The following is a 23,691-nucleotide window of genomic DNA, read 5'->3' as shown; positions in this document are numbered from 1 at the left end:
ACCTGCTGGGCTTCAGTCTGAATTACTTCTTCCATCCAGAGCCATGGGGAGTGATGTGAGAAGGAAAATGAAGCAGGGGCGGTGCAGGTTTTAATCCCAGCCTTCTTGACCCCCTCCGACCTTGGGACGGTCATGTCATTCCACTGGGCCTCAGTTTCTCCCTGTCTGTGGTCAGGTCGATGACAGCCTGGATGGGCACAGTGCTGGTCTGGATGGATTAGTCATGGCTGCCCGCAGTATTGTTAGGAGAGACATGGAGGCGGTGGACGGGATCTGCCTGAGAAGCGTGCTGTGCTTGATGAATGATGTCTGCCGAGGGCACAAGGTGGGCAATTTACGTGGTTGATAATTCTAGAAAAGTTCCTCCTTTTCCCTCTGGGACCTCCGTCTGGGAAACCTTCCTGTTTAAAGGTGATGGCCAGATTGGGTGAGGCTTTGACGGGTCTTCTAGACCAGCACTTTCCCGGGTGAAGTTCTGGGAGAGGGTTGTGCCCTCTGTCTGAAAAGGGTGGGAGCTGTTGCTTGGCAACAGGGAGGTGGGACTATCCATGGCCCCACCCCAGAAGCTGTCTCCTCCCCTTCTTGTGGGCGTGGCCTCTCTGACCACACCCCCTTGTTGGATTTGCTGCTCCTGCCAGCAGTTGGCTTAGCCTCAGGCTGGGGCTGGGGGTTCTGTCTCAGGGCAGGGGGTGGGGGGGAACGTTGGGGTGTTGGGGGGGGTCACCGCCCCGACTTGGAAGTTTTGAGGAGAATGCCCGGCAGGCCCGTGCACAGCGGCCAGCAAGCCCTGGGAAGTCCATTTAGGGCCTGTTGGGAAGTCCAGGGGCTGTGCCGCACGGGACAGCAGGAGTCCTGTCCTGTGCACACTCAGGCCCGAGGACCTACTATGTGCCAGGGCCACAGTGAGGACTCGGGACACAGTGCTCTGTTTTGTGGAACTCGTTTCTCAAGCGTGGGCCCGCAGCAGGATGATCGGGGCATGTCACCCCAAGTGTTACGGGGGTCCCCAGGCCTCCCCTGAAGCCAGTTACTCAGGCGAAGGGGCCAGGGGAAGCTGTGGCCCCTACCTCAACCCCCATACTAGAACCTTCTGGAACCTTCTGAATGGATGGGGACCAGCCATAAGCTCAGGCCCACCTCCCACCTGGTCCCCCTCTGAGCTTGGTTTCTCCAGCGTCCGACACTGACCACCCAGGTCTCTCACCACAGGGTGTCAAGGGCCGTGACCTCTGCCCAGGGAGGGGGAGCTCTGGGTTCTAATCCTGCTTCTCCCTTCTGGAGGCAAAAGACAAAATCCTTCTTCTGAGAGGTGGGGTGTGGGTGGTGTTGGAGAGAACGGGCTCACTGAGTCACACCCGCACCCCTGCCCGCCCCTCCCTTCCCACACCCCTGCCTTCCCCGGGAGCCCCACCCCCCATCTCCCCAGGGAGAGGCGAGGGAACAGTTCCCAGCAGTCCCTGGGGCATACAGTTTGGGGGTGGGGAACACCGGCTCCCGTGGCCTCTTAGGGTCACAGGAGCCAACCGTCTTGGCAGCTGGCTCCCCTGCCACCTGCAAAGAGGATAATAGCCCAGAGAGGGCAAGCAATGCACCTGAGGCCACACAGCCTGGTCCTGGTTTCCTGCAGCGGGGACTGGAGAGTCCCTTGTAGAGAGAAATCAAGCCGGGGGGTGTTTGTGGTGGGCACACCTTTTCCAAGCCCAAAGGCTGGATGGTGCAGAGTCCTCAAGAAGTGGGGGTCGAGGTTGGGTGGGTTAAACCGGGGGTGGGTGTGGGTTCTTACCTTATGGTAGTGATCGTGACCAGCCATTCCTTCTAAGTGCAGATCAGCTCCCTCCCCCGACCTGTCTTCCCCAAGCCTGGCAGACAGGAAAGGCTGATTAAAGTAATACAGGCTGTGGGTTCAAATCCAGCCTAGTCCCTTCCCACGGGGGTAACCTCGGTCCTCACTGGGCTATGGAGATAGCGCCCACCTCCTCCGTCCTGATGCGGCAGACTCGCTTCACCTCTGGCAACCATCCTCCTTCTTTCCCGTCGCATTTGGCAAAATGTTCCGGAATGGTTTTTTTAAAAAATATTTTTACAGCAAACTTCTGTCCCAGACACGATTGAATGTCGTATTGGTTTTTAAGTAGGAGGGCAGGAAGGTCTCCACTGGAGCCCAGGAAAGAAGCCACAGCACGTATCGAGCACCTACTGCATACCTGGCTGGGCCTTCCTCCTTCCTGTGAAGTTGGACAGAGTCTCAGCAGGCTTTCTCTGCACGGAGCCTGGGAGAGAGAGTTTGCATTTGTGGGTCTCACAAAACATTAAGTCCGTTCGTTCTCTTTGTCAACTTGACTGGGTCAGGGGGTGCCCAGATATTTGGTTTAACCATTCAGTCTTCGGAAAGCTCTGACGGAGCCTGGCTGTCTCTGTGGCAACTTCAGTGAAAACAGCCGTTAGATGGACATGTGTGGCCGTGGCCGTGTGCCAGTAAAACTTTATTGGCACCAACAAGCGGTGGGCCAGCCATGACTTCATGGGCTGCGGTTTGCTGACCCTGGCAGATTCTCTATCTGTGGAACGAGGCTGGGACAAAGGCGCTGCCAGCCGCGCTGGGCCTTAGTGAGGGTTACATAAGATCTCACCTGGTCAGAAAGGGGCAGGGCGCCTGCCCAGCAAACGCAGGGCCCTGGGTGCGACCCCCAGCACCCCCAAAGAAAGAAATAGGGACGTAGGGTAGGCATTGGCTCTCATTGCATTCTGGTGCTGTTGAGATGACCAGGTGCCTGCCTCTGGGTGGCACTTGGGGCCCCTGAAAGGTATCACGCAGTTGACCCTTGACCTTCCTGGTCACCGTCCACTCCTCCTCGGGCCTCAGTTTCTTGGGATGGGCGGCCGTGTCCATTGTGGGAGGGGGAAAATGGAGGGACCCAGGGGCTGAGCAGACAGGAGCTGAGCTGAGACTCTTGGGGAGCTGCAGGAGCAAAGGCAGACTCCCAGGGGGACCGGAGGCTGGGGGCTCAGCCCCGAGGAGGAATGGTTCGGGGGGGGGGTCAGAGAGGTGCAGCCTGCCAGCTGAGGCCACACAGCCTGGCCTGGGAGTGGGGGTGGGAGCCAGAAGCTGGGGGGGGTGGCCCTCGGCCCCCACCAGAGCCCTGGCTGTCAGTCTAGCCGGGGGCCTGGGCACCCCACGCCCCCCCCCCCCCCGGCTCTGCATCGCGGCCTTGGTTTCTCCCTTGTGAGCCTCCAGCCGCTTCTCCATCTCCGTGACAGCCGCCCTGGCCCGCGTCAGCCTGCATTAATCCCCACGGCTCCCACGGCCTGGATGGTCCCCCCCCCCACCCGTCCACCCTCCAGCCCTGCACGGGGGAGGGGGGCTGGTTAGGAAGGGGGGCGCCCCAGTCGCTGGCTTTGTACCAGGGACTCTGATGCAGCCACAGGCAGCCTCGGGTGCCGGGCCTGGAGCCCCGGCTTCCTCCCTCCGGGGGATGGGTGTCTCATCCTGGTGTCAGGGTGACCCAGGGAGACTGGCGTGGCCTCTGTGGTCGCTGCCCCCCCACCCCTCTCCCCCTCCCCCGTCCCTCCCCCTCCCTGCCAGGCACAGGGACCTGGCGGCTGACTCTCCTTTTCCTGTTTCTCTCGGTTGTCATGGTGATAGGAAAGGCGGAGCTGGCGCAGGTCACAGGTCAAGGATGGGGGGGCCACGGATGGGGGGGCTGGGCGATGGTGGCCAGTCCTCTGACGGGCAGGAGACGCTCAGTGGCCCCGGGATGGAGTGTCACGCGGGCTGCTGGCCGCGTGGGGGGTCAGGGTGGCCTCGTGGTGTCCCTCACTCTGGGAACGCTCCTGTCCCAGACGCCTGCCCACAGCCTGATCACTGCCAGCGGCCGGAAGGGCTATACGGCCACCACCACTGGTCACTTAGAAGAGGTCCACACAGAGCCCAGAGAGGGACAGGGACTTACCCAGGGTCACACAGCAAGCTGGGAGGAGACTCGTTCCTGCAAACATGGAGCAACTCCTCGCCAGAACCCCCACTCTGTGTGCCTGAGGGCAGAGAGGCGTCCACGGGCAGGGGTGTCTGTCCTCCGGCCTCCAAGCTGGGCTCCGGTGACATTTGGGGGGGATGATGGGGAGGGCCATCCCCTTCTTCAGATGGAGAAACTGAGGCTCACCACACACCTAGCTGAGACCTTGGAGCTGCCGGGGGACAGGGCCCTGGTGGGATTTGAACCCAGAGCTCTGAATTCCGGCCTTGGGCTGTCCCATACTGCTGAGTGTGTGTGTGGTGTGTGTTGGGGGTGACAGGGCAGGGGCCGCCTTGCCGGTTCTCTGGGCCTCTTTCTGTCCCCTGCCTCTGAAGCCAGGGTAGAGGAGTTCCCAGGACCGAGGGTTGACTGTGAGGCCCGGGCCGGGCCGGGGCGGGGGGTGGGGGGGGGTCTCCTTGGAACCATGAGGTCTTGCGGAGGGGTTCCTTCTGGGTTGGGGGAGCTGACCACAGGTCCCCTGCAGCCCTGCAGCGGGCTTTGGGGCACAGGCCTGAGCACTCTATGAACCAAGTTTTGTGCTAGACACAGGGGCTCACGCCTGTAATCCCAGCTACTCAGGAGGCTCAGATCTTAGGACTGAAGTTTACAGCCAACTGCGGCAGCCAAGCCCACAAGAGCCCAGTGACCCACCAAAAGAGAAAAGCTGCCAGCCGGGCACCGGTGGCTCAGGCCTGTCATCCCAGCTACTCAGGAGCCTGAGGTCTGAGGATCGCAGTTCAAAGCCAGCCTGGGCAGGAAAGTCCATGAGACTCTTATCTGCCATGAACCACCAGAAAACCGGAAGTGGTGCTGTGGCTCAAGTGGTAGAGCACTCGCCTTGAGCTGAAGAGCTGAGGGACAGCGCCCAGGCCCAGAGTTCAGGCCCCATGACTTGCCCCGTGGGCAAGGCTGTCACAGTCTCCTGAGCCCCCGGTGTGTCCCGGTGCCAGCTCCATCATCTCCCAGAGGAGAAAGCCCCGGAGACTTGGGGCAGCCATGACTGGTGCCCAAGGCCTCCCTGCCAGGCAGGGCTGGAGATGCAGGGCTGGGCCGCAGACGCCCCCGGCCCCAGGCCCTGCTCCAGGCCCAGGGGCACCCGGGAGAGGACAGAGCCCCGCGGCTGCCCGACCGGCCTCTGCTCTGCTGATGGACGGCTGCCTCCGGGCCGGCATCTCCTTCCCCACTGCCCCGGGGTCCAAATAAAGGAACCCCCAAAATACACCCGCCTCCGTGCGGAGCCTGCAAGGTGAACCTCGGGGCCCACACGTCTTACATAAGCTGGGAGTTAAAAATAACCCGGGAAACCCTCCTCGACCCACGCCTGCCTCCGGCAGGCAGGAAGCAGGGAGCCCCGGGACCCACCCACGGACGGACGGACGGACACGAAGGACGGACGCAGAGCTGGCGCTCCAGCCCCCGCTCCAGCTCCCTGAGCGTGGCTGCTGCGAGTAGCCGGTTAGGAGCCTCCAGCTTTCCCCAGGGACGGGGGAGGGAGGACCCCTTTTCTTATGGATTCTCAGAGAAGCCAGGTGAGGTTCCCAGCTGGTCCAGGCCCTGCCCTGAGTTGGCACAGTTGCTCTGCTCCAGGCCAGCAAGCAGGACTGTCTGCCTCGATCCCTTTAGGACTTTAAGAAGAAAAGAAAAACAGCCAAGCATCGTGGCTCATGCCTATAATCCCAGCTACTGCGGAGGCAGGGCTCAGGAGGATCAGAGGTGGAGGTCAGCCCCAAGGAGGAATGGGGGGCTCCCTTCCCCATCCCAACGGACAGGATGCAGCATGACTGGGAGACACAGGGCATGAGGATGTTCCTTGCCGAACTGGGGTTTGAACTTGTGGCCCCAGGCTTCTGCCGCTGAGCCGTTTCCCAGCCCTCTCTGCTGCTCCTTATTTCTTAGATAGGATCGCGCAGGGATGCCTGGGCCTAGGCTGGGCTTATGGGTGCCTGCCTGCCGTCCCAGCTACCCGGGAAGCATGAACAGGAGGCTCTCAGTGCCAGGTGGGGTCAGCTGCAGATTTGCATCCCAGCCAGGGCCGGTGCTGAGTAACCCCCCCTCCCCACGTCCTCCAGCCCCTGGGCTCAGCGAGGGGCCCTGTCACTCCTTGGGGGTGGGGGTGGGGTCCCCCAGAGGCTGCGGGGCCTCTCTGGCCGGGACAGGCTGGGACTTGAGCGGCTTCCGAAGGCTGATGATCTACGGGCGGTGATGTGGCGCACAGGGTGGAAGGAATCTGGGGAAGGGATGCGTTCTGTCTTGCTCTGCTTGTCAAAAGCTACAGACTTCATTCATCTGTCTCGGGGGGTGGGGAGGGGACACCAAACCAGGGCTGTGGGGAGTGAGGCCCGTGGCTGGGCTGTGTGATCTGGGGGTGAACCCCTGGCTGTCTGGGAGCCTGGGGCGGGGAAGGGGCTGCCGGCCAGTGCTGGGCCCCTGGACTCCCCCGCGGGACTGCTGGGCTGGAGGCTTGGCAGGCCCTGGTGGATCCACGCGGAGTTTGGTCACGAAGGGTTGGTCTGTAAACATCACCTGGCAAATCTGGGGTGGGGGGCCTGGTGAACCTCAATGTCTTCCTCCTCCTCCGGGGCTGGGGGTGTAGCTCCCCCCCCCCCGCCATCTGTGCCCCTCCATTTTTTCTGCAGGCTGGGGCCTGGCTTCCTGGAGGGAGGCCTCCCGTAATCCCCCGGGGTGGGTGAGACAGGCCTGAACCCCAGCTTCCCCGAGGGTGCCGGGGGGGGGGGGCGGCGGGGCGGGTGCTGGAGTTCAGTATCTGGGTGTGCACCCCTGTGAATGCCGGCTACACCCCCACCTGCCAACTTAGGAACTCCCGCCAGCTCCGCTTCCGACCCAGCTCCCGCCTCTCCCTTCTTTTCCTCCCGTTTCCTGGGAACTTGGGTTCTAGTTCATACTCAGGTGTGAGTGGTTTCCCCGTCCCTCTGTCATCAGGCAGGGTGGTGGTGGTGGTGTTGATCTGGGGGGCTGAGCCGGGTGGGGCCCAGTGGACCTTCTAGGAGGAAGGCAAAACCTCCTTCTGCCCTTTGGGGGACAGCAGTTTTGGGGTTGGCACGGTGACCTCCCTGTGGAGGCCCCGGGAGCCTGGAACTCTCATTCACTTCCCGGGGCCGGGGGGGGGGGGGGGCGGGCAAGGACTCCACCTGGCTGCCCCTGTCGGCTTAGAAGTTCAGGCTCTGATGCGTCCCGGTTGGCTCTGTGTCTGCGGGCAAGTGTCTGTGCCTCTCTGTAACACAATGGGGAGACACGGGTCTTCAGAAGGCCCCTGCCTCACTGCCCCCCCTCCCAGCCTCCACTCCTGCACTAAGGTGGGAAGAGGGGTGGGCGGGAGGAGGGGGAGGAGGTGTGGCTGGGGAACTGTGGGTTTCCCCAGCTAGCTGCTCATTGACTCCTGTGTGACCCGAGTCAGCCTGTCTCCCTCTCTGGGCCTGTTTTCTTGGCTATGATGTAGTGGCACAGCTGTCTTTACTTCCTGGGGCTGATACATAGTAGGACCCCATGAGCACATAGTAGGCTCTCAGCAAGTCTGTCTAGAGCATCCTAAGAACCAATCTGGGCAGTCCTCCCCTCCACCTTTCTGTGTATCTGGTGAACTCCTATGCATCCGTGAATGCCCCAGTGTAGACACCTTTGCAAACTTGACCTCATGTCTGGTTATGTTTCATAGGTAGTGAATCCTTCCCAGCTAGGCTAAGCCCTGCTTTCCCAAAGGGGGAGGGAGGGCGGAACTGAAGCCCAAAGATGGGGGGTGGGTGAGGGGGAGCCTGGGTAGAGGGGTTTCGGCAGCCATGATGCCCAACCCGCCACTAATATACCCTTCTCTCTCCACAGCCCACGACCTCACAGCCAGCAAGGCCTCAGCCCCACAGCCCGGCAGCCACTTGCAGTGCCTGTCTGTCCACTGCACGGACGACGTGGGAGAGGCCAAGGCCCGCGCCCCCGTGCCCACCTGGCGGTCCCTGCACTCGGACATCTCCAGCCGCTTCGGGACATTCGTGGCAGCTCTGACTTGAAGGGACAAGAACCACCGCCCCTCCCCCATCAGGCCCTCCTGTCCCCCTTCTTAGTCCCCCCCCCCCCCCCCCCCCCGCCCGGCCCCAACTCCCCATGACTCATTGGAAAGGGCCTCTGTGGCGGCGTGGATGATAGTTTCTTTTTTTCTTTTTTAAAAAATTGGGTCTAGGTCGGAACCTGCATAGTGGCATTTGGACGGGAAAGGGTTAATTTCAAGGGGCAGGGAGGAAGATGACAACACCACCATGGTCACCACCACCACCACCACCAGACAACCCAGTCCCACCGCGTCTGCAAGTGCCGCCGTGTTAGCAAACGTGCCGAACCCATTTTCCCGCTAGAGAATTCTCTCCCGTCTCCTGTGGTTTTGTTTTCCTTCTTTCGTTTGTTTGCTTTTTTTTTTTTTTTTCTAGAATCTTGGCCTGTGTACATTTTTAGACCACCTCTTTCTTGACATGTTTTTAAGTTTCAGGCTCCTCGTATGTCCAAGTATTTCTTAATTCATAATGAGACAAGAGTGGCTTCTTTCTTTCTCTCTCTCTCTCTCTCTTTTACAATTCTCTTTCTCTTTTCTCCCTCTCCTCCCTTCCCCCCCCCCCCCCCCCCGCCTTTTTTTCTTATTAAAAAAAAAAAATGGGAATTCTGGAGAAGAAGAGTTTTCGTGGAATACCAGCGGGTGAGCGCCATGTTACTATCCCAGGATATACATCGATACCCCAAAGCCCTCAGTCCAGGCAGGTGAGGGGTGCGAGGAATACCGCCCTTCCGCCTGCTGCTGGGTTGGTGTTCTGTTTTGTTTTGTCTGTTCATGAAGAAAATAAGACCTGTTACTTCTGCTTCCATCCAGCCTGCCCTGGGCCTCCATTCCCTTTCCTCCTGCCGGTAAACCAGCCTTGGAGAGAAGGGCCGGCCCCACATTAGCCGGGGAGCTTTGCTCTCCTTTTGGGGGACATGAGGGCTGGCCTGAGCTGCAGCCAAAGGGAGGGAGACAGGGGAGGAAGGTGCTTCAGCCCCGGCTCTTCAGGGGCCCCGTGTCCATATGGGGAGGGGAGAGGGGGATTGAGGGGGGTCCCCCCTTCTCCCACCTGGCGCGTCTCCCCAGGACTCTAGCTTAGACCCCTCCCCGAACGCTGGGAAAGAAGGGAAGGAAGGAGCTCCATTCCCGGTCTTTCTCTTCTTGCTCTTTTGATTCGATCTCACCACGATTGAAAAGATGGAACCGGGCAGCAGGGAATGAATTCCGCACAGGGAGGGCGGCGCTCCCTTCAGAGGAGGAGCTAGGGTGCCTTTAGGAGGCACCGATGGCTTTGGGGGGTGCTCAGGGGCAGGCACCTCCAGCTCGCAATGGGTCAGGCAAGGCACGGAAATCGGCGACTCATTTCGCTTCCATGTTTGGGGTACAGCGTGTGTCACTGAGCCAGCCCTTCCCCGGTGCCTAGACTTTTTATTTTATGTTTTAAGAGCAAGTAACCTGCAGGTTTGGGGCTCACTCACTGCCCGTGGGTGGGTCCCACCTCCTCAGGGGCCGAGCCCCCACAGGGGACAGCAGCAGGCCGCCTTGTGTTGGGCCTTGTGATGGAGAGCAGGGGACACATTTACCCCCGGCCCGTCCCCCGGCTGCAGGAACATTACTATCCCAGCAACACTCCGCACCCCACACCCCCCCACCCTCAGATCCTGCAGCCTAATGGCTGTCTCCATCTACACAGAAACAAGGCCCAGCAACGTGTCTCCTTTAGCTTGGGTCTTTGAAATTTCCCAGCTTGGCCATGGACTTGCGGCTTTGGTTAAACTTTGGAAGCCCCTGAAGTTGTTTTATTTTATTTTATTTTTTCCAAGTGTTTCTCTGCTCCCCATGACCCCAGAATCGAACAGCTTTTAAAATAGCCTTAAGCAAAGAGGTTGTAATTTCATTAAATTTGGTTGAATGAAAAACATAAATGCAAATGAGAACCGTGTCTAACTTGCCAGACTTCCAAAACACTGGTGATCATTACTGCATTAAGTCTGGGGAGAGAAAAAAATAAAAACAAACAAACAAAAAAAAAACAAAAAAACAAAAAAAAAAAAACACAAAAAAAGCAACGTTATTGCACATGTAAAAATACGGAAACTTAACTCTGCTGTGTGTTAAGCAATCCTGTCATCTTTTTTGACTCTTTAAAAAAAAGAAATTCATTTCTGAAATGCTTGGTTGGAAGACTGACAATAGCTCAAGATTGAGTGTTATTTTTTTTCTTTTCCTTTTTTAAAAAAATATGTAAAGTGCAGTCTTCTGTATTCATGCATATTGTATATACCTGTATATGTTTTCCTGAGCAGCTAAATAACAATAAATATGACGTAAATGGTGACTGGTATGTTTGTGGGTGAGGTGGGCCTGTCTTCCTTTCTTCCTTCCTTCCTTCCTTCCTTCCTTCCTTCCTTCCTCCCTTCCTCCCTTCCTCCCTTCCTTCCTTCCTGCACTGGGATTTGAACTCTGGGCCTCACGCTTGCTGGGGCCAGAAGAGTCCATAGGACTTTCAATCCTGTCACCCCTGGCCACCTGGGTCTCAAGTCTGAGAGAAGTTGGCTGGTCCCAAGGGAGATTTGTTTGTTTGTTTGTTTGGTCTGAGGCGCTGTCCCTCAGCTCCTCAGCTCAAGGTGAGTGAGCGCTCTACTGCTTGAGCCACAGCGTCACTTCCAGTTTTCTAGTGGTTTATTGGAGATACAAGTCTCACGGAGTTTCCTGCCTGGGCTGGCTTTGAACCACGATCCTCAGATCTCAGCCTCCTGAGTAGCTAGGATGACAGGCGTGAGCCAATGGCACTCAGCTAGCTGTTTTCTAAGTGTAAAATACACACCGGGCTTTTGAAAGTTTAGTATGGGAAACTAAAAAGTATTAAGAACTAATGAAGATTAGAATTTTGCTTAATGATTACAGGCTACAACGATCACTTGGATATATTTTTTAACATATATTTAACATTTTTTTCAACATACAAGGAAAAGAATTCATTTGTATTTGTTTTCATCTTGGGATAAAAACAAACAAACATACTCATTCATCCTCTCTGGCTGTTCCTCGGTTTTCTGTTATTTACATAACGCCAGAGGTCATAACTTCTTATATAAAGAGGTTTATTTAGCTTACCAAGCGAGAGCTAAGGTTCAAAGATCCCAGCTGAAGGCCTGGCCCAGCTGCAGGGGCGTGGCTCTGGTAATGGGGTGTGGCCCGGTGGTGTAGGTGTGGCTCTTGTGGTGGGCGTGGCTCTGGTGTTGGGGGCGTGGCTAGATGTTGAGCACCTGCCTAGCACGGAGAAGCCAGGGAGAAGTTCAACACCCCCCCACCCCACCCCCACCCCGTGCTGCCAAAACCGAACAATACCCAGCAGCCCCATCTGCTTGGCCTCTGGCGTGGACCTTGTGAGGAAGCTGGGCACATGGATCTCATTTTGCATCTGTACCTAAGAGTCCTGAAACCCAGTCCAGTCTAAGAACTGACACAGTCTCGCTCTCTCTTTCTCTCCTTTCTCTTCTAAATTTCGGCTCTCCTGGGGCTTGAAATCAAGGTCCTGGCACCTGCTAGGCTGGTGCTTTACCGCTGGAGCTATGCCTCTGATCCTTTTGGCTTTTGTCACTTTTGAGATGGATTTTTCCCATCCCTCCTTCCACTGCCCCCCTCCCCCAGCACGTCTGGACTGTGATCCTTCTGTTCATGCGTCCCGTACAGCTGGGATGACAGGTGTACACCACCAAGCCCAGCTGTTGATTGAGATGAAGTCCAGGCTGGGCTTGAACCTTAATCCTCCCAAATCTGTCTGTGTCTCCCCGGTAGCAGGGATTACAGGCTTGAGTCACTAACCCCGTCTGGGCAGACTCTTGAGAAAGGCATTTACGTCATCCAGAGGCTGATGTCTCAAGACCCTAAGCTCCTTTCAAAAGCTCAACGCTGTAACATAATGGCATCTGGTAGACCTCAGAGACCACCATTGCTTGCCCAGGGCCCAGGGCTGAGAGCTTTTCTCTGTGTAAGGACCAACATCCCTGTTCTCCGGCCCTGCTCTACACCCTACATACAGCTAGGCCTGCCAGGCTGGGCCGGCCCTGTGCTATTCCTTTCAGCCGGGAGGAGGGGAGGGGGCCAGGGCTGGGGACCTGGGCCAGGTGCACCTGTAGCCCTTGCCTGCTGGGAGCTCCTGGAAGCCTTCCCCACCCCCCCCCCCCCGCCCCCACCAGGCTCCTCCTCCAGGTGTGGCTGGGGCCCCTCCCCCTCCCTCCCCTCCCCCTCTCCTCCCAGCAGGCTGGAGTCTTATCTGTGGAACTCCTGGCCCTAGGAACACATTGCTTGCATCAAAGTCTCCGCAAGGCCTGCTGGGCACCCCAGGCCCCCTCAGGCCCCCCCCTACCCCTTTGTCTCAGTGAGGGACCCCCAGGAGCTCGGAGTTGCTTGCAGGACAAAGGGCTCATTGAGGAGTCAGGCCGGGAGGGGGAGGGCGCCGTGATTGACAGCTGACCAAGCTGCCACAGATGGGGGAGGGTGGGAGGGGAGCACGGGGTGCCAGGACCTTACCTCAGTTTATCCATCTGTGATGCTGCACTGTGAGCTCCCGGACGCAGGCTATGACCTTGATGATCACATGGCGGGGAGGGGGGGTTGACTACTATTGACACCGCTGCAGAGGTGGGTGCTGCAGGCTGGACAGACCTTGGTTCAAATCCTGCCTGACCTGCTGTTCCGGGTGGGAGCTAGGAGAAGCCAGATTGCTTCTGAGGGCTTCAGTGGGACCAGAGAACCCCTCAGACGCCTCCTGGAAGGAGCCAAGGCCAATAGCTACCGGGCGCTGGGAAGGAAGTATCTTCCTCTCTCAGCTTTGAAGCAGGGCTCCCCCAAAGGGCTGGGGGCATAGGGTTAGAGGCCACACCCCCCACACCCCAAGGCTTTGGCTCCAGCTGCTGGATGTGGGGTCTGGAATCCTAGCCTGAGGGGCTGGTGGTGACCCTCCCACCCCAGGGCCTGTGAGCCTGGACCGCGAGCAGGGAGGGACGGCTCACCCGCCACACCAGGCTTCTGACATCTCAGGGCCGACTGGCTGCAGGGTGTGCCGAGTCCAGTTCACATGAGAAAATGCCAGGGTAGGTGGCTCACGCCTGTAATCCCAGCTCAGGAGGCAGGAGAGGTAGGAACTCCAGGTCATGGCCAGCATTGGTCCTGAAGGAGGGTCCTGGGTAAACCACCGAGGCCCTGTTTCAAACCCCACTCAAGTGTGAGCGGCTGGTGTGGAAACGTGGTGCCCAGGGCAGAGCGCCCGCCTGGAATTCAAATCCCAGCGCTGAATTAAAGGAGGAAAACAATGAAAAGAGAGGCTGAGATCTCACTCTTTATGTTTTGCTTCTGCAGGTTCCCTGCCTGTGCTCATCTTTTGTGAAGAAAGATGAAGCGCGGATGCATGCACTGCTCAGAGGCGTGTGTGAGCAGTGCTCAGCTCTCTCCTTCCCCCCAAAAGTACACAGGACCCCCATGTTTTCCTCTTGAGTGGAATCACCAGCCTCACAGGCACAAAAAGAGTGAGTTCTAAACAAGCCGGTGCTGTGGGGCGCTGTGGGGCGCTGTGTGGTGCGGTGTGATCACTGCAGCAAATGAACCCCATGGTTTTATTTCCCATCCCCAGATTCCTGTGGGGGTGGCTCAGCTCTGCCTCAGGCCGGTGGGCACGGGGGTGGGGGCAGCCTCGCTCACTGTGTGTCCTGAGACACTGAGAGCTCTTTCCTAGGCACCCGGGCCAGGTTCTGATTCAGAGCAGGCAGAAGTGGTGAGGCCTGTGGTCAGGTGATCTTCAGAGAGTCCCGCTGCCCTTGCCAGGCTCAAAGGGCCGGGGTCAGGAGGCTCAAAGGGCCGGGGTCAGGGGGAACGCTGTCCACCCTGCGGGCAGGCCCCTGCCCCTGCTAGGGACACGGGAGGACTCTCCAGAGGTCCTTCAGCACAACCAGCCATGGTATAACCTCAGGAAACTGAGTCCTCCCCACAGACAGGAAGGGGCGGGGCGGGGAGGGGCGGGAATGTCTGCTGCCAAGGACAAATGATGTCACTTCCACCCGTGGAGACTGGACCTCTTAGAAGGCCGGCCCTGCTCAGAGGGGAAAGAGGGGCAGCCGTCCTAGGCATGCTGGGCATGGTAGCCCGAAGGGAGGGCTCCCATGCTCCCCAGTGGGGCCAGCGTTTGAGTCTCGTTTGCTTCTTGCTTTAGGAGGGGTTGGGGTTAGCACACACACAGGTCTCCTGCATGGCAGACAAGCGCCCTGCCCCCTACCACTGAGCCCCAGCCCAACCCTCCAGGTCTCCATCCTCACTTCCCACGAGAGACACAGGGCTTCTTCCCGTTCCTCTGCAGGCAGGCAAGACCCTTGGGGGGCTCCTCCCCTCCCATGTCAGTACTGGAGTTTCTAGAACTCGGGGCCTCTACCATTTGAACCACGCCCTCGGCCCTTTTGTGGGTAGTTTTGAAATACAAGTCTTGTGAACTTGGCCCCGGCCGATGTTAAACTCGCTTCCGCTCTGCGTCTACATCCCGAGTGGCTGGAACTACAGGCACGCGCCCCCACGCCCGCTCCCTCCGCAGCGGCAGAACATTCTGCAGGCAGCACGCATGTGGGGGTTCAGCTGCGTGCCTGCGGCCAGCCCTGCAGACCCGAGGGGACAGGGCATGGCAGGGAGGAAGAGAGCCCCAGGAGAAGGGCGCCGGGGCCCACGCAAGGGCTTGGGGTTTACCTTGTGGGGCACAGGAGGCTCTGATAGGAGCAAGGGAGGGAGGGAGACTAGAGGAGGAAGGAGGCGGGAAGATTGCTCCACTCCACCAGGCTCTGGGACTGTGATCAGAAGGACCGCAGTTCAGGGGTTGGTAACGATCATGGTGGTGATGTTTGATGTTTGTCACTGTCACCGTGATTGGAAGTGCCTAGGACACTGGCAAGCACTCCAGTGGGTGTGTCTGGGGACGTTTTCCAGACAATTAACTATGGAAGGGGTGCAGGGTGTTGGGGGGGAGCCCCATCCCGCAGGCCGGGCCCCCAGGGGTAACAAAAGAGATCAGTGGAGAGAGCCGGTCAGCACCGGCGATCTCTCCCCCAGCCCTGCCGCACGGCCGGGCCACACCCTCCCGGCTGCGGCCTCGATGGGCTTGGGGGCCCGAGCAACCTTGCTTCCTTGAGGTGGACCCCTGCTCACCAGCGTGCTCCCAGCCACGAAACCCGGAGCGGGTGAAGGCTCAAACGACAGCTCGGTACCAGCCAGCAGCATTGCCCTTCATCTCCACGGGGTGCGGTGAGGACACTTGCCCACAGGACTTGGCACAGATTTCACATGAGTAAACTGAGGCCTGCCCATTGCTAAACAGCCAGGAAAAGGCAGAGTCGGCGTGGGGGTGGGGGAACAGACTGAGCCATCTCCTCCCCAACAAGTGCCTGGCAGAAGCTGTGCCAGGACCGCTCCCCTCGGGGCCCGAGGCGCCCCGATGCCAGCCCGCTCTCCTTCCCCGGCCCTTGTCCTGCGCTGACCCCGCGGCTGAGCCTCCGAAGGCCGCGCTCGCCCCGCAGCCAGGCCTGTCATCCCCTTGGCACGGGCAGCCGCGCGCCGGTCCCGGGAGGGAAGAGAAGCCTGTCCACAGCCCGCAGCTCTTCCGTGCCAGAGCCTGGCCCCTGTGAGCTGAGTGTGGAACTCGGTGCATATGGATCCAATCTCCCTGGGTGTGCACAGCCAACGGCGCTGGACAAAGGCGCTGCCCGGCAGAGCCAAAACTGTGTGGGCAATGGCTTCCAGGACCCGGCTCCACAGCCCAGCGGCTCTAGGCTCCTGCAGCCCCTAGTGTGGCCGGGCCACAAGTACAGGCCGGGTGAGGGGCTGAGCAAGACGCACGCACATGCACGTGCACACACACACACGCACGCACGCACACGCACTCACACGCGCACACACATTCACATGCACGCACACACACATACACACGCATGCACACACAGTCACACACACACATGCACACAACGCACACACACTCACACACACACGCACGCACACACACATGCATGCGCACACACATACACACGCATGCACACTCACACACATGCACATGCACACACACACACAACACACACTCACACGCACACGCACACACACACTCACACGCACACACACACCCCATGAAGACGGTAGAAACCTCTAAACAGGCTGGCCGAGCTGGGGCAGAGCCCTTTACCTTCCAGGCTTCTGCCAATCATCCTTGCCCATTTTCCAGCTACTGTGATTGGTTCAAAGGCTGGTCATGCTCTATCCCGGGCCAATCAGAGCTCTTCCCTGGGATTTTTTTTTTCTTTTCTCAGATGGAGACAGAGGGAATGTGTGGGTGATACTGGGGTGATAGGGTCTGGCCTCTTGCAGGACTTCCCACCCTGAGCCTACCCTGCTCTGGGAAAGAAGACTTAGTACAGCCCCTCCCTCCTTGGGAGTTGCAGGGGGTCAAAGGTCACACAGCTGGCAAGGGCCAAAGTGGGAATGTCACCTGAGGTACGATCCCCCTGCCCCCCCCAACATGTCCTGGGCTCACAAGGGGGCATTGATGGAGCCAGGTTTTCTGAGCACCTGCTAGACATCTTCTTTTTAGTTCTGGGGAGAGCCCCACGTGGCCAGCCGTGCCCGTGGGGAGAAGGAGGAGCTCAGGCTCAAGCCAGAAGAATGACAGGGCATGGTTATCTGTATGATCTGAAAGCCGGGTGGGTGGTGTTCCGCTGATCACCCAGAGCCTGGGTCCCTCCTTCCCTGCCTCCCTACGGGCCTTCCTGCCGGGCTAGTTTCCAATCCTGATCCTCCGATCGCAGCCCCCTTGCATGGTTAGGATTGCGGGCTTCAGCTCCTGGGTGCCCTGGCTACATTTTGTTCCTTCGTTTGTTTGTTTTAATCCAGGAAGTTTGGGGCCCATTTGCTACTCAGCAGAACTGAGCTGGTGCAGAGCGGTCCTTGGGGGCAGAGAGGGCGTCTCTGAGCGGTTTGGGGAAGGAGAGTCAGGCCAGGGGACAGGGATGCAGCTGGAAAGAATGCTGGAGTCACATGGTAACCAGCACAGAGGGGGTTTGGACAGTGGACCACCGTGTTAACACCCGGACCTCTGGGCTTCTCAGGAGAGCATCTCTGTGGACGCTCAGACCTGAGATCTCCCCGGGGGGAGGCCCAGTGGGGAGCCCTCTGAGGTACAGCCTGGCCCTGGTTCTGCTGCCGGCCTCCACTCTTCCTGCTCCAGCCTCAGGTTCATCACCCATAGGACAGCAACCCATACAGCGTCCCTACCTGCCATGGACGATCCTCAGAGCTTCCACTGGCTGGTGTTGGCGGCAAGAATCAGGAAAGGGGGTTGGAGGTGTGGTTCAAGGAGTAGAGCACTACCAGCCAACGAGCAGAAGCAAACATCAGGTAGAGAGTTCAAGTCTCGGTCTTGGATCAAAAAAGAAAAGAAAAGAAAAAGCTGGCATCCATGGCTCACGCCTGTCATCCTAGCCACTCACGAGGCTGAGATCTGAGGATCCTGGTTCAAAGCCAGCCCGGGCAGGAAAGTTCACGAGACTCCTGTCTTCCATGAACCACCAGAAAAGCTGGAAACGGAGCTGTGGCTCAAGTGGTAGAGTGCTAGCCTTGAGCAAAAAAGCTCAGGGACCGTGCCCAGGCCCTGAGTTCAAGCCCCAGGACTGGCACCAAAAAAAAAAAAAAAACCCCAAACACAGACAACAGAAAGGGAGTTCACCCCTGCCAGAGGGTACAACTTAGGGGAGACACAGCACTCACCAGATCCTCCCTGGAGGCTGGGCCGTAATCTCCTAATGAGCTTGAAACCAGCAGAGAGGCTGTGAGGGGAAAGCACGCGGCCTGGGTTTCCAGCCTGCGTTTCCAGCCTGGGTTTCCAGCCTGCGTTTCCAGCCTGGCGTGGCCCTGAGGGTGCCGGTTTCCCGGCTTTTGTGTGGCCCATGGTTCTCTCTCGCTTACAGTCCTAATCCCTGTATAAGAAAGGCTTTTCGGCGGGAAGCCGGACAAGCCCCATCTTCCTTCCCTAGATAGGCTGTGTGGAAGACCAGGAGGTGGGCCAATGGCTCGGGGCTTCACAGAGGTACCTGTGTATTTCATGACTCCAGCCCAGAGCTCCAATGCGCCCCAACTCGGGAAGGTTTGCCTTACATTTTATTTTTGTTTTTTCATTTTTTTACTTGGTGGCAAATAGAAGAGCAAGATGCAACGTATAGAACCAAGACTTCAGCTGTGCAAGTTTTGATCCTCGGCCCCGGGGCTGAGGGCTACGCAGTCCTGCCTACTCCAGAAATGCTTCGGAGCAGCTGGACTGGCCGTCAGTCAGCTCTGTGTGCCACCAGAAGGAAAGAGCTGAGACTCTGCAGAGGTGCTACACGGCTCAGCTGGGGTACTCTGAGGGTGGGCGGGCTTGATGCGTTTCCATTGTGACATTTTCTTCTTTTTTCAAAAATAAAGACATAAATACATGGTTAATTTTGAACACGTACACGCAGAGATAAAGGTTGTAGGTGTTTATGGGGTGTGGGGTGCTTCTATTCATGCATACATTGCGTTGTATTTAAGTCAGGCGAAGCAAATCTACCTCCCTAACTCGTCATTGTGTGTGTATGCTTTTCTCCTCTCCCTCCGCCTCCACCAGCCACCGTGCTACCTTAAGCTCAACAAGAGCGACTTCTGTGTATTCCACGTGTACGATTGCTGCTCCTGGTTTATTTTTACTTAACAGGTTCTTGTCCTTGATCCTGGCTGAATAGTACTCCTCAGCAGGCAGCATTGGCTGGCCCTTCCTGCCTCTTGATATCGATCGGTCCCTCTCTCTTCCAGTCTGTCTCTCTCCCTCCCTCTGCTACCTTGCTGGTAGACAGGAGGCTTGTGGGATGGGATCAAAGCATTGGGAGCCTCCGGCTGAGCAGCCTAGATCAGCAAGCAGCTAGCAGAGCCCTGGTCGTGAGATCGAGTCCCGCCCAGCCCCTTGGAGCTGCAGGCTCAGCCCGATCCCAGGGGGCTTTGCGGGAACAAATGATTCATTGCATCACCTACAGAGCCTTGTGGAGAGCCTGGGCCGTCCCCCCTCCATCTGCCCTCCCCCCCCCCCCCCCCCCCGCCGTGGGCCTCAGCGCAGGATCTCAGCAGGGCGCAGAGTTCACCCACCCTGTGTGGTTGATCGAGGGGACCCCTCCCTCCCCCACCGCCCCCAGTTCTTCCCGTGTTCCGGGCTTCATTTTGCAGCTATGGGAACTAAGGCCCAGAGAGATCCAGCCACTCACTGAAGGTTGCACAGCAAGGAAGGAAGAAGGAGAGGATTTGAACTCAAAGCACCGGGGGTCTGCAGCCGGTCTATCAGCCCTGCCCGTCAGGCAACCCTAACTAAGGCAGCCACTGTCTCCTAGAAAGACGGAGCCGCTGTGCTCAGGCCTGCTGAGCCTTGGGGGGGGGGGGTAGATGGAGGGGGATGGAAGCTGGCAGGCTGCAGCAAATGAGCAGGAAGCCGTGTGGGACCCGTGGGCTGGGAGGGGTGGGTGGCGACGGGTGTGGCTCCTGGAAGCCCAGTGACGCCCCTCCTCGCTCCTGAGCCTGGGGAGGGGGTGTCTCTCTCTTCCCCGGACCTCATGACAGGGCTGGCTATTTTTAAACCTGCTTTTTATAGTGGAAACACGTCCATGTCAAAGTCACCACGTAAGAGTCGCGTCAAGGCTGCCGGGGAAGCGGAGGAGGGGAGTCTGCGCGGGTGTCAGGCTACGTCACCACACCCCGGCCCTGAGGCCCCCCGGGAACTGGCCTGCGGGTGTTGATTGGGGAGCATGACCTTTGACCCTCCACTTGGTCTCCCAACCTGGGACTAGGGGACACCCCCCCGCACCCTGCAGAGCACCCAGAGATAGCAGGACAGTTCTACCTCCCCCCTGCCTTTGGGAAGAACGGAACTCCTCTCGTCTAGCCTTCCCCCCACCCCCTCACCCCCACCATGGCCAATTCCCTCTTCAAAAGACTCTAACCTGGAGGTGGAGATAAGAAGATCATAGTTGGAGGCCAGCCTGAGCAAAAACAACAACAACCAAGGAGAACCCCATATCAACCAACAAGCTGGGCCTGGTGACTCATGCCGGTAATCCCAGCCCTGCAGGAAACCTCAGGTAGGAGGATCACAGTTCCAGGCTAGGCCGGGCGGGCGTGGGTTGGTGACGGAGCACCCGGCAGGTGATGGTGGTCCTCCCTCACTGGAAACCCTCCCAAGGTCTCACTGTCCTTGGCTCCTGCTGAGCCGGCCAATCGGCTCAACCCACGCGGCCCGGCAGCTGTCAGCCATGAACGAAGACCCGGAGCTGGGCTGGGGCAGGGAGGCGTGGGGAGAGGGTGCCCGCCTCCTGATACCAGCCTTGCTCCCTCCCCATGTGGTCCACAGCCCTCTGTCCCTCTGTTCTGAGCCCCTGTCATGGTCCCAGTGGCTCTGGTGACCCCCCCCCCCCCGCATTGACAATACCGTTAATTAAGCCGGGAGGACACAGCCTGAAAGGGGACGGAGACTTCTCACGCCAGGGTCTCCAAAGAGCAGCTGTGGGCAGCGGGCGGCTTGGGCACAGAGGAGGTGGTGACTTCCTGAGTGGGCATGGGAGGTGGGCTGGGCCCCTGCCAGCGCCTCAGCCGAATCCCCCATCCCTCCCTCCCCCCAGCACCCTCCTGTCCACCCAGGTGGACCAGAGCGTCTCCAGAAATGGTGGGGAGAGAAGGCAGCCGGAGAGCATGGGCCCGGTCCATATGAACTCCCCCAAGGATCACAGTTTTTTGCGCCCATGTTCTCACCTGTATGTTAGACAGGCTGAACTTGCCTGTCCCCATGGTGATTGAAGAAGGAGGTCTGCGTGGTCAACTTGAGGATTTAAAGAAAGCCTGAAATCAGTACTCCAGGGACTCACGCAGTGATCGATTAGTGATGTCTGCCATGTGTGCAGGATGGCTCCTAGGGACCTGAGTGCTATCTATGGCTCAGATCTCCAAGGTCTATTCGGTCATCCGTCAATGCGTACGTTAAAAATCACCTACTAACTTCAGCGGTCAATAATTGCTGACTAACTAGCCCCCTTTCCGGGACAATTTCCTTCTCTAGGTAACGGGGCTCACAAAGAAGCTAAGTGCAACACAATTCATGGGGACTGTCTTCACCAGGTATCCCGTCTACCACAGGACAAGTCACACTGCTCATGTTCCTTAAAGATGCTATTCTTTTCTTCCAATAGTTCCAATCCGTTGGTTTGTGGAATCTGCAGATGCAGAATCTGCAAAGGATGGATTATACTTTTTCCTTCTTTTCTCCCTTCCTTCCTTCCTTCCTTCCTTCCTTCCTTCCTTCCTTCCTTCCTTCCTTCTTTCCTTCTCTTTCTGTCTTCCTCCCTTCCTCCCTTCCTCCTTCCCTCCATCCCCCCCTCTTTCCTTCTTTCTTGTCTTTTCTTTTTGTTTCTTTTCTTTTTTTCCTGGTCCTGGGGCTTGAACTCAGGGCCTGGGCTCTGTCCTTGAGCTTCTTTTGCTCAAGGCTCTAGCACTCTACCACTTTGAGCCACAGCGCCACTTGTGGTTTTCTGGTGGTTAATTGGACAAAAAAGGTCCCATAGACTTTCCTACCCAGACTAGTTTTGCACCACGCTCTGCAGATCTTAGCCTCCTGAGTCGCTAGCATTGACAGGTGCCTGGCTGCATTTTTTCTTTTCTTTTCTTTCTTTCCTTTGAGATAACGTAGGAAGAAATTAGGGCTGAGAGAGAAGACCTCAGGAACGAGGAGACGAAACCTTGATGTTTGTCTGTCACTCAAAAGCATGGCTAGCAAAAGCCACCCAGGGACACAGCCATGGCCACAGTTACAGACCCCGGAGCTGCCAGCCACAGAGAACTTGTGTCCCAGAAAGCTCCCCCCTTCCCCCAGCCCCAGAGGGAGGACAGGATTCTAACTCAGAGAGACAGGCTGAGTCAGGGGTCAGGCCAGGCCGAGCTATGCCGTGCTAGCAAACATACCCAGCTCAGCAGCACACAGGGCGCAGAGCATCTTTCCTGTACAAGTTTTGCACGTGCAGAGCTGGGTGAGGCTTCTGCTCCCTCCCTCCCCACCTCCCCCTGCCAGACAGAGGGGAGGGAAGGCTCTGTGGGGCAGTGATATCTGCTCCTAGCACATCTGATGTTCAGGGTGTCCTGGGACCACGCTGAACACCAGGGCTCAGGGACCCTCCCACAGCTGCGGGCCGGGTATCTACACCATCACCAGCAGCAATCAGAGTGCTGCCCTCCTCCCCTCCCCTCTGCGTCCTACCCCGCCTTCCACAAGTCACACATGGGCATGATTCTCAGACCTGAACTGAGGGAAGGCAGAGACTAGTCAGGAGGGCGGAGACTCAGTCAGGAGGGCGGAGACTCAGTCAGGAGGGTGGAGTCTCAATCGGGAGGGCGGAGTCTCAATCAGGAGGGCGGAGTCTCAATCGGGAGGGCGGAGTCTCAATCAGGAGGGCGGAGCCTCTGGCAGGGTGAGCCAAGTAGGAAGAGGGCTCAGGGCTCTGTCTTCTCTGTGAGAGGTCACAGCAGCTGTGATCTCTGTCAGCAGGTGTCTTGGCATTGACCTTTCCAGCCTGTAGAATGAGGACAATTATTTCTTTTTCTTTTTCTTTCTTGTGCTGGTCCTGGGGCTTGAACTTAGGGCCCTGGGCACTGTATCTGAGCTTCTTCTGTGCAAGGTTAGCAGTCTTCTACCTGAGAACTCCACTTCCAGCTTTACGGTAGTGTATTGAAGATAAGAGACTTTCTCACAGACTTTCCTGCCCAGGCTGGCTTTGAACTATAATCCTCAGCTCTCAGCCTCCTGAGTAGCTGGGATTGCATGCGTGAGCCACCACCCAGCCTGGGGCCCTTTTTCTACTGTTCCTCTCTCCCCCACCCAGCCTTAGGGTAGCATCTTCCACACGTGGGCCACGTGCAGATCTGGGATACCTGCACCTCACCCCTTCAAGCGGGCATACCACCCCTGGCACACACCATGCTAGAACTCTGCTCCCCACCCCCATGCCCAGAGAACTGGCCCAGGTGCTTCTGGCCTGAGAGCTCACTGCCCACTAAAGACCCACAGCTGGTGAGGCCAGGTTGGGGAGGGGAGGGGAAGGGATCCCAGAGATCTCTCGGGACCCAAGCCACCTCCTCCCTGCCCCTCTGCCCCCACCTTCCAGGATACAAGCTGCCAATTAACTGACATCCCAGAGCCCATCGATTGCCTCTGTGTACACGGGCCTCAGGATGCACAATTAACAGTTTGGGACCTGCTAATTGCATCGGTGAAGAATTCCAAACAACCTATCTCCCCAGTGGCATTTTGGCTCCCATGGGGTGGGGAAGGAGGCGGGGATACACACCAGCCTCACGAAGGAACCTGGAGACCTCACCCTGGCTGGGGAAGAAGGCGTCACTCAACAGACTCCGAGTCCCTCAGAATCCCAACCTAGCACTTTCTTGGCTTCTGCAGCTTGAGTTGCTGTGGATTTATTATTATTGTTTTGGTAGTGCAATCAGAGCTTTGTACGGGCTAGACAGGAGTTCTGCCATCTGAACCACATGTGCGTGGGCACACACACACACACACACACA

General features: G+C 58.0%; 1 protein-coding gene across 1 annotated transcript in view; it reads left to right on the top strand.

Moving 5' to 3' along the window:
* Nucleotides 1–8,069, top strand: part of Mn1 (MN1 proto-oncogene, transcriptional regulator) — a 36,835-nt gene extending 28,766 nt beyond the window's left edge. The window contains 1 exon segment of the mRNA XM_042667671.1: nt 7,851–8,069. Coding sequence (XP_042523605.1) covers nt 7,851–8,032 — 182 coding nt within the window. The 3' untranslated portion in view covers nt 8,033–8,069.
* Nucleotides 8,070–23,691: the final 15,622 nt, after the last annotated feature.

This window comes from Dipodomys spectabilis, unplaced genomic scaffold (genome assembly GCF_019054845.1).
Source record: "Dipodomys spectabilis isolate Male_0828 unplaced genomic scaffold, ASM1905484v1 ptg000416l, whole genome shotgun sequence".
NCBI lineage: Eukaryota > Metazoa > Chordata > Mammalia > Rodentia > Heteromyidae > Dipodomys > Dipodomys spectabilis.
Note: the sequence above shows the minus strand (reverse complement) of the source record. Positions and strands in the feature narration are given on the sequence as shown.